The following is a 12,133-nucleotide window of genomic DNA, read 5'->3' on the forward strand; positions in this document are numbered from 1 at the left end:
CCAAACACTAACCAAATGCTTTTACTCTGAAGAAAACCTGCTGGTACAGTCCAACAATCAGGATATGTGACGGAAATCTAACACGGAACTTATAAATCTAAAAAAATGTAATTTTTAAAACCACATTGTTATTTTACACACATGCATTAATTTACATGTAAATGTAGAACCTTTATTTTTGTTGATTTTTGAAGTATATTTTTCATATTATTTGGGACGGACAGATATTTTTTCATATCAATATTATTTCATGAATAACAATAGAGGGTAGTGCTGTGCAGTGCTGTGAGAGAGAGACATGTTGGAAACTGCATTTTGTGGATTATGTGACGGCATCTTTTATGTGGAAATTGTCTGCATCAGGAACGCTGAAGACCTCAATTGAATGTCCCAGTTCTCTAGGGTAGAGCTGGATATAGAGGACAGAGTAAAATTACACACTTGGCCCTTTGAGGAGAGTAAGAATAGATCCTGTATGAAGCTGTGACTTAAACAAGATATTCTGACCATCACATTCTGAACTTACACACACACACACACACACACATAAAATTTAAATAATCATGGTGATCCTCCATCAGATGTTAGCTGCTCTCACCAGAAATAAAACACTAACACTGTGCTCTGCTCATCTAGCCCTTCTTCTCAGCAGAGAACAGTCAGAACCTGCCTCATGGTGTAACTGATCGGTTGGGTGACCATTTACTGTTTAAATGGCCATTTTAAAAGTCTGGGAAAGTAGCTACAGGTTCTGACATCAGCCGTATCAGCCCTAGTTCTCTCAATCTGGGACAGGGTATAAGATGTAGGACAGAGAAGCTGGAGGGGCTGTGCTCCGCCCACCCAATAAAAGGTACTGGAATCTCCAGCATCTCTTATTTCGCACCTGAAACAAACAGTAGTGGAAGATGAGGAGGAACAGGAACTGTTTCCTCTCCTAGGGTCTCAGTCAAGGTTCCAATAAATAAAAGAATCGAGTAGCGAGAACCAGACAGTTTTATGTCAATTTATGGCATTGATCAAACGCCCTAATCCAGAGAAATTTACGATCCGAATTTACAGGGACAGCCCCCCCCTGGAGACACTCAGGGTTAAGTGTCTTGCTCAGGGACACAATGGTAGTAAGTGGGGTTGAACCTGGGACTTTGTGGTCTTCTGTTTTACTAACAGAATAGAGAAGAGCAGAGCACAGATTCAGAAGCCATCACCGTTCCTCCTGCCTGGGGTGTGGTGCATCTGGAGATCTGGAGAGTTGAAGGGAGTCAGGGTGGGGGTGGCCACTCACCGCTGTGATCCAGGACAAAGTCATCCTGGGCATAGCGGTACTTCTCAGGCCCACATGCGACGAACACGTCATCCTCACCAAAAAAGTCCTGCAGGCACGTGATCTGGGAAAGGAGAAAGGGAGGAGAAAGAGGAGAGGTGTGTGTATTATAGGCTGATACACTCTATACATGTCTGTGCATCACCTTGTGTTGGACATAAACCAGGAAAGTCATCAGCACCTAATCAAACACGTTTAACACGGAAAACGGCAACTCCTTTGGGTATTTTTGAAACTCCGTATATGTTAGCTACTTAACATCTATAATTAATTGCCAGGAGTAACATCCTCCCACAGACACGCTTCTCAGATAATTACAGTGGAGCCTCGAGAACAACGTCCTGCTAGAACACTTCACTGCACTGCAGCATGTTCAGAATTACAGGTTTTCTGGTTCTGAAAAGCAGCAATTACTGTTCTCCAGAAAAAGAGAGGAGACCCTGGTTGTGTTTCTGTGTGTGGATGCACAGTAGGAAGATGGACAGATGGTCTTCATACTGAGCTCTAGTGGGGGCCATGGCCAGCGACTGGAGGATAACTAGGGCAGATGGTCAACAGACCCCTCCTGACCGCCAGCAGAGTTCTGAACAAAGGACATCAGCAGCACAACAGCGACTAAAAGCACACTGGGCCAGAGGAAGGGTTCTGCAAATACTTCATTTTGTGATTAAGGTACACGATGATGTAGGTGACAGAGAGGAGAAAAGGCTGATGGGAAAGGGGACACTGCTGACCCAGCAGAACTTTTCAGTCTGCATGGGTGTCATCATCAACCGAGTTGGCAGCTCCATGTTCACATTCTTCCTGACTGCTGCAGAATTTATAAGGGCAAATTTTTATACTCATGATACAGTCACAGGCAGGGGGGGATAAGAAACAGCCACACCAGTCTCCTCCGGACGATGAAACAAGATGGCCAACATTACCAAACCAAACCATGATCTGAACAGATATCCTCCGGGACATAAACTCTAAAGGTCAAGACAGACTTTAGTGGAGGTTTGATCTGAATCAGGACAGCGGGCAGAGAAACTACATCTTTAAAACTTCATCACCACACGTCTGAACTTTACTAGCAGGGAAAGGCCACATTTTCGAAAAGAGATTCTAATATTCTAATTTCAGAAACTATGGTGAGATGTTATAATTAAACAAAAAGATAATTAAAAGAACCTAAATTAGCACTAAAGTGTGTGATAACTATTACTGCACTCACTCGATATCAAATGTTTAAATGAAGAAGGGATATTGTTTTAATTTCTTGATTGTAGCATGGGGGAATTTCTGTGTACTCTGGTAAAAATGATCAACAGCATGTTAGCTAGCCTTGTCATAATGTCACAGAGTCTAGAGACAAGGTGCATTTCTTAGGACATCCCATAATTCCGGTCATACACTCATATGTGGCAGCGCAGTCTGCTGGTTGTCACAACCTTACACATCACAACTTCCCCACAAAAAAACCTGCTTAAAAAGGTCCCCTGGCATGAAAGTTTTTGCTTTTACATCGGTCTTAGTGGTCCGCTAATACTGCGTCTGAAGTCTCGTTCCGAAATTCAGCCTTTGTGCAGAATTACAGCCACTTTGAGTCAGTCCCACAACAAGATTTCCCCTGGATGCGCCGTTTCAGTGTCTGTAGTTTAAAATGCTAATGAGGAGGAAAGCGGCCTATAGTGCGAGCTTTTGTGGAAATTACATCATCAACACCGCAAACAGGAAGTAGTGTCTATATTTTATATTTTTCTATAACAGACAAACAAATAAATAAATCTCTTGTGACAGAACTAAAAATACATATGTGCTCTTTTTTTTACATCCAATCCAAGCAACTGCAATTCGGAAGCATTACGGTCAGTGGAGATAATTTTTTAGGGGCAGGCCGGGAAATTCTCTGAGCGGACAAAGCATGAGAAAGGGGAGGTAACCTTTCCCCTTATGACATCATAAAAAGAGACATTCCAGATCTGACCATCTGAGCTGAGCTCTCTGAACGGTGAAGCAGAATGGCCAAAACACTCTTTACACCTCATCACCATTTCTAGCCACTTCAGGACCATAGACAGGCTAGGGGTACTCATGTTAATGTTAAATCTCACAAAGTGAAAATTTCATGATAGGGGACCTTTAATGCATTTAAAATAAAGTCTCTCGTCTGCTGCGAGGAGGACATGGTGCCAGCAGAACAGACTGCATCGTCACATGTCCGCCCTGTGTGTCTGGATAAGAGGGTCGGCCGGATGCCAGTCAGTCTTAGTGCAGCTTTGAATCTGATTTTCCTGAACCTCTGATTGTAGACAATTCCGATGGCAACTGTTTCGCTCTCTCCATCAGGTGGATCTGTAGGTGGAGGAGAGGCATTAAATGTCCGCTGCTCCCTGGTGCCTGTTAACTATTACCTCACTACCGCCACATCAGTGGCGCATTGTGCATTAGAATGTTGGGCACTTCTCTCATCCATTTTCAACTCCTTTTGTTGAAGTCTAACACACTAACGTGAAGCTATTTTCCTGCTCTGCTAATATTTTATGCATTTGTAGCAAGAAATTCTACTTCCTGCCAGACTGGGTGGGATTTGAACCTGGGTCTTCTGGTTCATAGACGAGTGTGTTAACCCCACCCCACTTACTACCACTGTGTCCCTGAGCAAGACACTTAACCCTAAGTTGCTCCAGGGGGACTGTCCCTGTAACTACTGATTGTAAATCGCTCTGGATAAGGGCCTCATTAAATTTAGGGACAAAGGGTCATCTTACAAAAATCTGAAGTTGAACAGTGTAAAATGGTTGTTAGACTTCAACCAAGTGTTGTACTTCATCTTTCTGCAGCATGCTGAGCATGGCTGCAGGCTCCTCTTCCCCACCAGGAAGCCCACTCATGGACCAAAACTAACGGTCCTGCTCATTACATTTTGCTTTGAGAAAAAATGTTTGAATTGTGGTCCACTGAGGTGCACTGGTGTTTTGGGGCAGTGGTGGCCTAGCGGTTAAGAAAGCGGCCCCGTAATCAGAAGGTTGCTGGTTTGAATCCCGATCTGCCAAGGTACCACTGAGGTGCCACTGAGCAAAGCACCGTCCCCACACACTGCTCCCCGGGCGCCTGTCATGGCTGCCCACTGCTCACTCAGGGTGATGGGTTAAATGCAGAGGACAAATTTCACTGTGTGCACTGTGTGCTGTGCTGCTGTGTATCACGTGTGACAATCACTTCACTTTCACTTTCACTGTCATCAGAACAGGTTTCTACTAACAAAAAGAACAGCAATGTCAGGTCTGTGTAAACTGAGAAGAAGCTGAGAAAACCATAAATTAAAGAATAATTCAATCCAAATAAAACAACTGAATTGGCAGCAGGAGGAGGATCTCTTCAAGCTGTAGCAGGTCGCACCTCGAACTGAACTCGATTGACCCGTGAGCTTCGCCCAGCCTTCAGGTTCAACTCTCCCAGATCTCTGTCTGTCTGTCTCTCTCTCTCACACACACACACACACACACACACACACACACACACACGGACACAGAGTGCCTGTCTTGCCAGAAATCATCCCAGTGTCGGTCCTTTGATGTTGAATCTCATGAACAGACTGATACATTCATAGCTTTTGTTCTACTAATCCAGGCCTGGGGACACCTGCCAATCAAACAAGCGCCACCCCTCCCCCAGACACCGGACCAGAACAAGGGCACACATTCCCTTTGTCTTGCTCTCACATCATAGGCCTACAATTAGAATTGCACTAGAAAGGCCAGAGACATGATTAGACTGCATTATTTTAATCCTCATCACCCACCCACCCACCCACCCACCGCAGCACCGAGCTCCAGGTCCCACCCAACACCACCTACACGTCCCGGAATCCTGCACTTCTCTCAAACATGAAGCTATTTTCCTGCTCTGTTAATATTTTATGCATTTGTAGCAATAAATTCTATTTCAATATTTTCCTATTTTCCATTTCAGGTAATCACTGTGAATCTCCAAAGCCTTACAATCTCGTCTCTCTGTGTACTTGTATGTAGTGAGATGACAATAAAGTTGACTAATATTTAGACAATGAAAATATTTGCACCGCATTTAGCATCCAAGTCGGGCACGACACCTGCAGCTCTAAGCTTGATTGACAGGGCTTGGCAGAAGAAACCTGGATCACACCAACAGACATGTGGTCTCGGGCTGTTTCAGTAGGGGTGGCAAGATGGTGAGGGTCTTCACTGCAGGGCTGAGGAAGCAGTAAAACACTTCAACCTGGTCCAGGAGCGGAGGGAAACAGCAGAATGAACTGTGACGTTTCCGACAAGGAAGAAGAAGCAGATAACGTTCGTCCAGAGCCCCTCCCCCACCCACAGCCACGCCCACACCCGAACATAGCCGCACCTGCCAGACGCATTCAAAATCCCAGAAGCCTTCAGGTCTAATTACCCCAGTGTCGCTCTCTGAACCCAGCAGGGTGCCCAATGGGGGAGGACACATGCGTGCATACACACACACACACACACACACCACATCTTACATCTTTCTAGCGAAATGTCCCGGTTCTAAACTCTGAAATCTGCTCAGCCTAGGCTGCATGTTTACCTGTAGTTTGGATTTTTATTAGGACACATTCTATTCTACATTCTATCTACAGCTTTCCTTCGCCACGAAAAAAAAGACAATTTTGGACATTGTTCCACATACTTTTCATAATGAAAAACTCTTCATGGCAGAGTGAGGACATCAGGAGCACGTTGCCTGTGGCTCGGTGTCTGATATCTTGGGGTGTTAAAAGCCGCTTAACTCAACAGAGAGATCCCAACCTCTCACCGTACAGTAAATAAATCAATCTGCAGGATTAAATCCAACATTCTAATCCACAACCTGACCACAGCAGACTCTGCTTCATAACGCATTCATTTATTAATTGTCTGATCTCAGTGAGACATTGATCATATATGAATCGATGTGTGAATCTCACGAGCAGAAGCTCCAGGATCCTCAGACCAGAAATAAAAAAACACAGATCTTGGGGAGACCATCAGGGATGACTCCTGTTGCACGATGTTGGCTTGAAAGACATGGGAAATATCGTGGGACATGTTTTTCAGGGTTATGAGAAAGAATGCATTTTGTTTCATCCAATCCCCATTTTACCATGCAAGTTTGTAAAAGAATAAATCATTCTCTCTCTACACTCTCTCTGGTGAGTGTAGAGTCCACAAACACATTGATTCAGGCTGTCATTGTAAAGCCTTAACTTTACAGTTATGTTTTAATCCATGATGTAAATTAAATGAATTTCACTAAATTGTAGAGGAAACACTCATAATAAATAGTTTGATTAAAGGCCACAGATCCTAAGTCCCACATTTATCCAAAAAAATTATTATAGTGGTGGACTTGATTATGGCTTCAATCAGTTTGCATTGATCCATCTCTGAATTGAGCGGATAAAGAGGCCAAATTGTACCGATTACATCACTGTCGGATTAGACTGCATGTTAGCAACTGGACATGAACACACCCTGGAGCAGTTGTCCTGAAATAGCTTCAGGAACTGCATTAGTATTCCAAGATAAACTTAACTTCCAATCTCCAATCTCAAAATGTGAAGATATATGTAAACTGCGATTAACATAACCGTGTTTCAGTTCTCAAAGAGAACCTGTGACTTTGGACCTGTGACTTTGTGGTCTTCTGGTTCATAGTGAAGTAAAATGATGTGATAGTCAATGTGAAACACTGCAGCACAGCACATGGTGACACAACGAAATGTGTCCCCTGTTTTTAACCCTCACCCTCAGTGGCACCTCAGTGGCAACTTGGAGTCACCTGAACCAGCAACCTTCTGATTACGGGTCCGTTTCGTTACGCGCTAGGCCACCACAGCCCAAAGTGATGGTGCATAGGCGAGTATCTAACACCCTGTGTTCCTTATACATATTAATGATTTATTTCATATTTCAAATATTCCATCTTTACAACAACGATAGCACCCATGCTCACAATTAAAATGACATTAATTAAGGATGCTAACGATGGTTCAGCTTCTCTTGTTAAATCCTCTTCGCTAGTATCTTCACATCACATTTTCTGCTTTTATTCTGATAGCTGTTAGAATTATTACATTTATTTATTTGTGGGCTTAGTTTGTTATAATTTCTTTGTTGTTGTATTATGTATTAAATGCAAGTATAACATGTTTCAATGTAACATTTGCATAATAACACTGCTGTCATTTTTAGTCACAGTCAGATGCTGAATTGGTTACAAAGTATACTGACCGAATTCCTCCATAGATGCATGAACTGCTCCATTTTGGAGAAATGATCATCTATCTAGCCTCGGAAAAATAGAGATCTAAGCACTAATTTCTGAGAAATATATGGAATATGCAGGTGCTTTTTTCTCTCTTTTCCAGGATCGTGTGAATGCACGCAGAGGTTCTTCTCACCTGTTTGCCCTCAAGCGTGTAAAGCCTCTTCACGGCGCCAGAGTCCAGCTTGATGGCATCTGTGATGTCGTTGAGGACCTGCTCGAAGGAATGCGCCGTCTTCTTGTTCAGCAGGACGCGCACCGCCTTGCGTGGCCTCACGCCACCGCGTATGACCGTCACCAGCTTGGGCTTGATGAAGTCCTTGCTCTCGCGCAGCAGATCATTTTTAAGCGAACTGAGGGAAGACAGGGAGCGCGACGTTCCCGACTTCACGCCCACTGACCAATTGGGGTTGACGTTCTTGGTGTAGTCCACCTTCCTGTAGGGTTCGTTGGAGGCGCACACATAACTTTCACCTGCAGGAGAGAAGAGGGTAGAGGTTTCTGTGCTGTGGTGCTTTTTCTGACAGTGCCAGACTGAAACCGAAGACACCAGAGGTAATAAACAGTTTATTAGCATATAAAACCATGCTTCCATATGCCTCAGCAACCCAGACATCCAAACCTGCAAAAAAGCTGTAGTCTGAGGTGAAATTCATTTTATATTTCGAGGTTTTGTGGCACTGTCCCTCTGCCGTGACGAACTTTGCGGTCCTCTATAAACGAAACACTGAATTGTCGTATGACACTGTGGAAATCCGAGCCACCATCAGCGTTCAGCTGCATTCCCGATCTCAAACAGTTACAGTTTCCGGGTGGAACAAAAGCCAGAGCAGGATGCTCCCTTTCCATGTTGAGTACTCGACTTCCTCCAGACCAAAGTATGCTTTGTGTGTGTGTGTGTTGCCTTAGACCACATTTCCTTAGTCTCAAAAAGGCTTTCAGCGAGGAAAACAGAGGCCTTGAAGCAGGAATTCTGAACCGGATTTGTCTGTTTCATTGTTATCAGCCACCACACACCTTTCCTTTACTCCTTCATAGGTTTCGAAGGAAGCGGTAAGAGGCTGTTACGGATTCTCCTCTTTCTGCCATGTGTTCACACTGTGGCTACGTTCAATTTACATCATAAAACATGTAGAGATCCCGTCACAATTCAATTATTTTATCTGTATATGTGGCAGTGAGGAATGAGTTACACACACACACACACACACATAAACAAATCACAGTCAGAGGAAGCTGCGAATCAAACACTGATTCACTTCCTGTCTTGTTCATCAACACTCTTCATTAAAAGAGTGCAAGACACACCCAGTTCCATTCTGGAAACCAGCGTCTGGACTGTTAAATCCCAGCAGCCCATTTGACATTTCTTCACTCACACCAGACAAGCAGAACAGCAATAAAATCCCAGCACGCACTGAAGATGAAATATGACCGAATGGCGATGGATGGACTTTAAAAAAAAAAAAAAAACATTCAGTGTACATCTGGACTCCACCTGAATTGAGAAACACACAAGTTATATATCTTCTCCTGCACATCTAACCCTTCATGCGCAAATAAAAAGTGCATAATAACCATGTAATAACCACAACTCACCAGAAAGTACACACAACAGGAACCCAAAGTTCTAAAGCATCTCGTTTTAAACTCTTTTCAGCTTTCTAGGGATCAAAAACTATGACGGGGTGTGACGAGACGATGATTTGATGTTTTATTCTTTCGGACATGTTCCACGGCCTGGACCACTGCTACAAGAGGGCATGCTGGGTAGCTAACCAAGGGCAGGCATTTTCTCCCAGCGCAACAAAGTGACCAAGCAGACAGGCCTGCAGGTCAAATGTAACACACGTAGACTTATATACATAAAATATGAACAAGGTAAAGTGAAAGTGAAGTGATTGTCATTGTGATACACTGCTGCACAGCACACGGTGACACAACGAAATGTGTCCTCTGCTTTTAACCATCACCCTTGGTGAGCAGTGGGCAGCCATGACAGGCGCCCGGGAGCGGTGTGTGGGGACGGTGCTTTGCTCAGTGGCACCTCGGGGGACCGGGACGCCAGGTGCCAGAGATGCTGCACTTGCGCACTGCACTGCAGTCCCAGCATGAATACAGCCGGTGACCCAGATCAGGACACACAACCGGACCTGAACACTGACAACAACAGAGACGGACACAGTGTGTGTGTGTGTGTGTGTGAGTGTGTGTGTGTGAGAGACACTGACAGTAACCCATTATGTATGAATAGGATTCTGGAGGTCGGAGCCACACTGCACTGCTACCGAGATCAACCTGGGGCAAGAATGGAGGACGTCTGGTTGAAGCCGGAAGGGAAAAGGATCTCTCTCTCACACACACACACACACACACACACACACACACACACACAATCAATAAGGATCGTGGTCAGAACGGGGACTGTTCTACCTGCTTCCACCCACCTTCCACGAGGTCGTCGAGACTGGCGACCTTCTGGCTCCCGTCCACCGTGTAGATGTTGCGGACGCCCTGCGGCAGGTTGACGTTGTCGGACAGGGAGCGCGTCAGCTCCATCAGCAGCGCGTCCAGCGACCGGAAGCGCTCGCCGGACACGGCGTAGACCAGGCCCTTGAAGTACTTGTCCCCGTTGCGGTAGAAGCGGACCTTCTTGGCCTTCCTCTCGGAGGTGAGCGACTGCAGCGTGCGCGTCCGGTAGAAGCTGCAGTGCGCGCTGTGCGCCGGACTCGTCAGCCCGGGACCCCTGGAGCCGCCGCCGCCGCTACCGCCGCTGCCGCGCGTTGCGCGCTGCGTCCGGCCCCGCTCCTCGAAATGTTCCCACTCGGTGCTGCGGTTCAGGGACATGGCGCTTCAGACGGTCCTCCTCAACGCTCCCAGACCGACATCCTCCTCCCTCGCGGCTGCGCACAGGCGACGCACCGAGCGCAGGCAGCGGAGAATAAAGGCGCAGCAGCGCGGTGCGTCTTTTATCTCCACCCGCCCCCGAAGCGGCTCCCCCGGGTCCTAACGCCCGACCTGAGCAGGCGTCTCGAAACGTGTGTTGCAGAATGAAAACGTCCACAGAGTGATCTGGTCAGCCGTGTTCTTTTTTCCATCTTCACGTCTTCATAACGGTTAAGTGAAAATAATCTGCCAGTTCGCTCGATTAACTGGATTCAAAATGAACCTGGTCACCTTCGTAAATGTTTCATTATTTTAACAGAGTAAGATGGGAAGTCGCAGGTCCATGACGTTCTGCGCTTTTGTCTTGCATAGAGGTTCATCACCTCTGTGTTCTCCATATCTCCATATCTTTGTCAAATGGCCTCTCTCCCGAGTGGGGCAGCGGTTAAGGAAGCGGCCCCGTAATCAGAAGGTTGCCGGTTTGAATCCCGATCTGCCAAGGTGCCACTGAGGTGCCACTGAGCAAAGCCACCATCCCCACACACTGCTCCCCGGGCGCCTGTCATGGCTGTGGGCGATGGGTTAAATGCAGAGGACAAATTTCACTGTGTGCACTGTGTGCTGTACTGCTGTGTCTCACAAGTGACAATCACTTTATTTTCCACTTTATTTACGCGAGGTTTAAAAAGGCCTGCCATTCGTTTGTGTCTTTGTTGGGGTGCGACACCCCCCAAACAGGAGACGCCAAGGGCCGGCAAATGAAAGGGTGAAACAACAAATTCTGATTGGTCGGTGGCTACTTCCTGGGAGGATTTTCTCTTGTGAACTCTGGGCACTTGTTTTTCCTTTCCATCGGGAACTGGGGGGTTTCCCCTCCAGTTTTTGGGCCTTTTCCCGGTCTCGGCATTCTGTGGAGTGTGATGCCGTTCGCGAACCAGTGATTCTCGAGTGTTTCGTTCCTTTCTCAGCTCAGTTGCGCCACTGGATGGAGAGAGAGAAGGACGCTGCACCCTCCCGTTTTTAAAACAGATTTAGTTTTCCCATGAACAGACCTAAAATGTTAGACTGGCCATAAGGAGACGAGAGTGAGATTCACCAGCTGTAGCAGGCACTGGGCAGGAGCAATGGAGGGAGAGAGGGCTTCAAGATTCAAGATTCATATTTTTCACATGCATAGTTACAGCAGCACAACACACAGTGAAATACATCCTGAACTGCTCTGTTTCGGCTGTGCATAGTTAAAGTAATAGTTGTAAAAGATAAATAAAATAGAATAAAGGGGAAAATAAAATAGAAAAAAAGACTAAGGCCAATAGTAAGCAAGCTAAAACGCAAACAATGTAGTGGATAGTGGCTATGGATTTTGCTACAGTGCATTGTGCATAGATTGTGCATTGACCAGTGTAGCAGTAACAGACTGCTGGGTAGTTTTTCAGATGCTCGGTGAGGTGGAAGGTCCTGGTGTGTTGTATACAAGTATTTATTGAAGAAAGCAAACTGCTAAAGTATAGAAAAGTCATGCAACAACTCATGTACAGTAGCACACAGCAGGTATTAAGAGAAAATGCATGACTCTCATTGCGACAATTTGCATGTTCAGTATGAATCCTTCACTGAATGTACTGTGTGCTA

At 45.7% G+C, this 12,133-nt stretch overlaps 1 protein-coding gene across 3 annotated transcripts in view; it reads right to left on the minus strand.

Annotated features, from left to right (window-relative positions):
- The window catches only part of dclk2a (doublecortin-like kinase 2a), a 31,648-nt gene extending 21,064 nt beyond the window's left edge, over positions 1-10,584 (minus strand). For all 3 annotated transcript variants that reach the window (XM_028977221.1, XM_028977220.1, XM_028977222.1), the window contains exons 1-3: positions 10,063-10,584; positions 7,752-8,089; positions 1,286-1,388 (exon numbers count right to left, since the gene is read on the minus strand). In XM_028977221.1, coding sequence (XP_028833054.1) covers positions 1,286-1,388; positions 7,752-8,089; positions 10,063-10,462 — 841 coding nt within the window. In that variant the 5' untranslated portion in view covers positions 10,463-10,584. The remainder of the gene's footprint in view (positions 1-1,285; positions 1,389-7,751; positions 8,090-10,062) is intronic.
- Positions 10,585-12,133: the final 1,549 nt, after the last annotated feature.

The sequence above is a fragment of the Denticeps clupeoides genome, chromosome 4 (assembly GCF_900700375.1).
Source record: "Denticeps clupeoides chromosome 4, fDenClu1.1, whole genome shotgun sequence".
In the NCBI taxonomy this organism is placed as follows: Eukaryota; Metazoa; Chordata; class Actinopteri; order Clupeiformes; family Denticipitidae; genus Denticeps; species Denticeps clupeoides.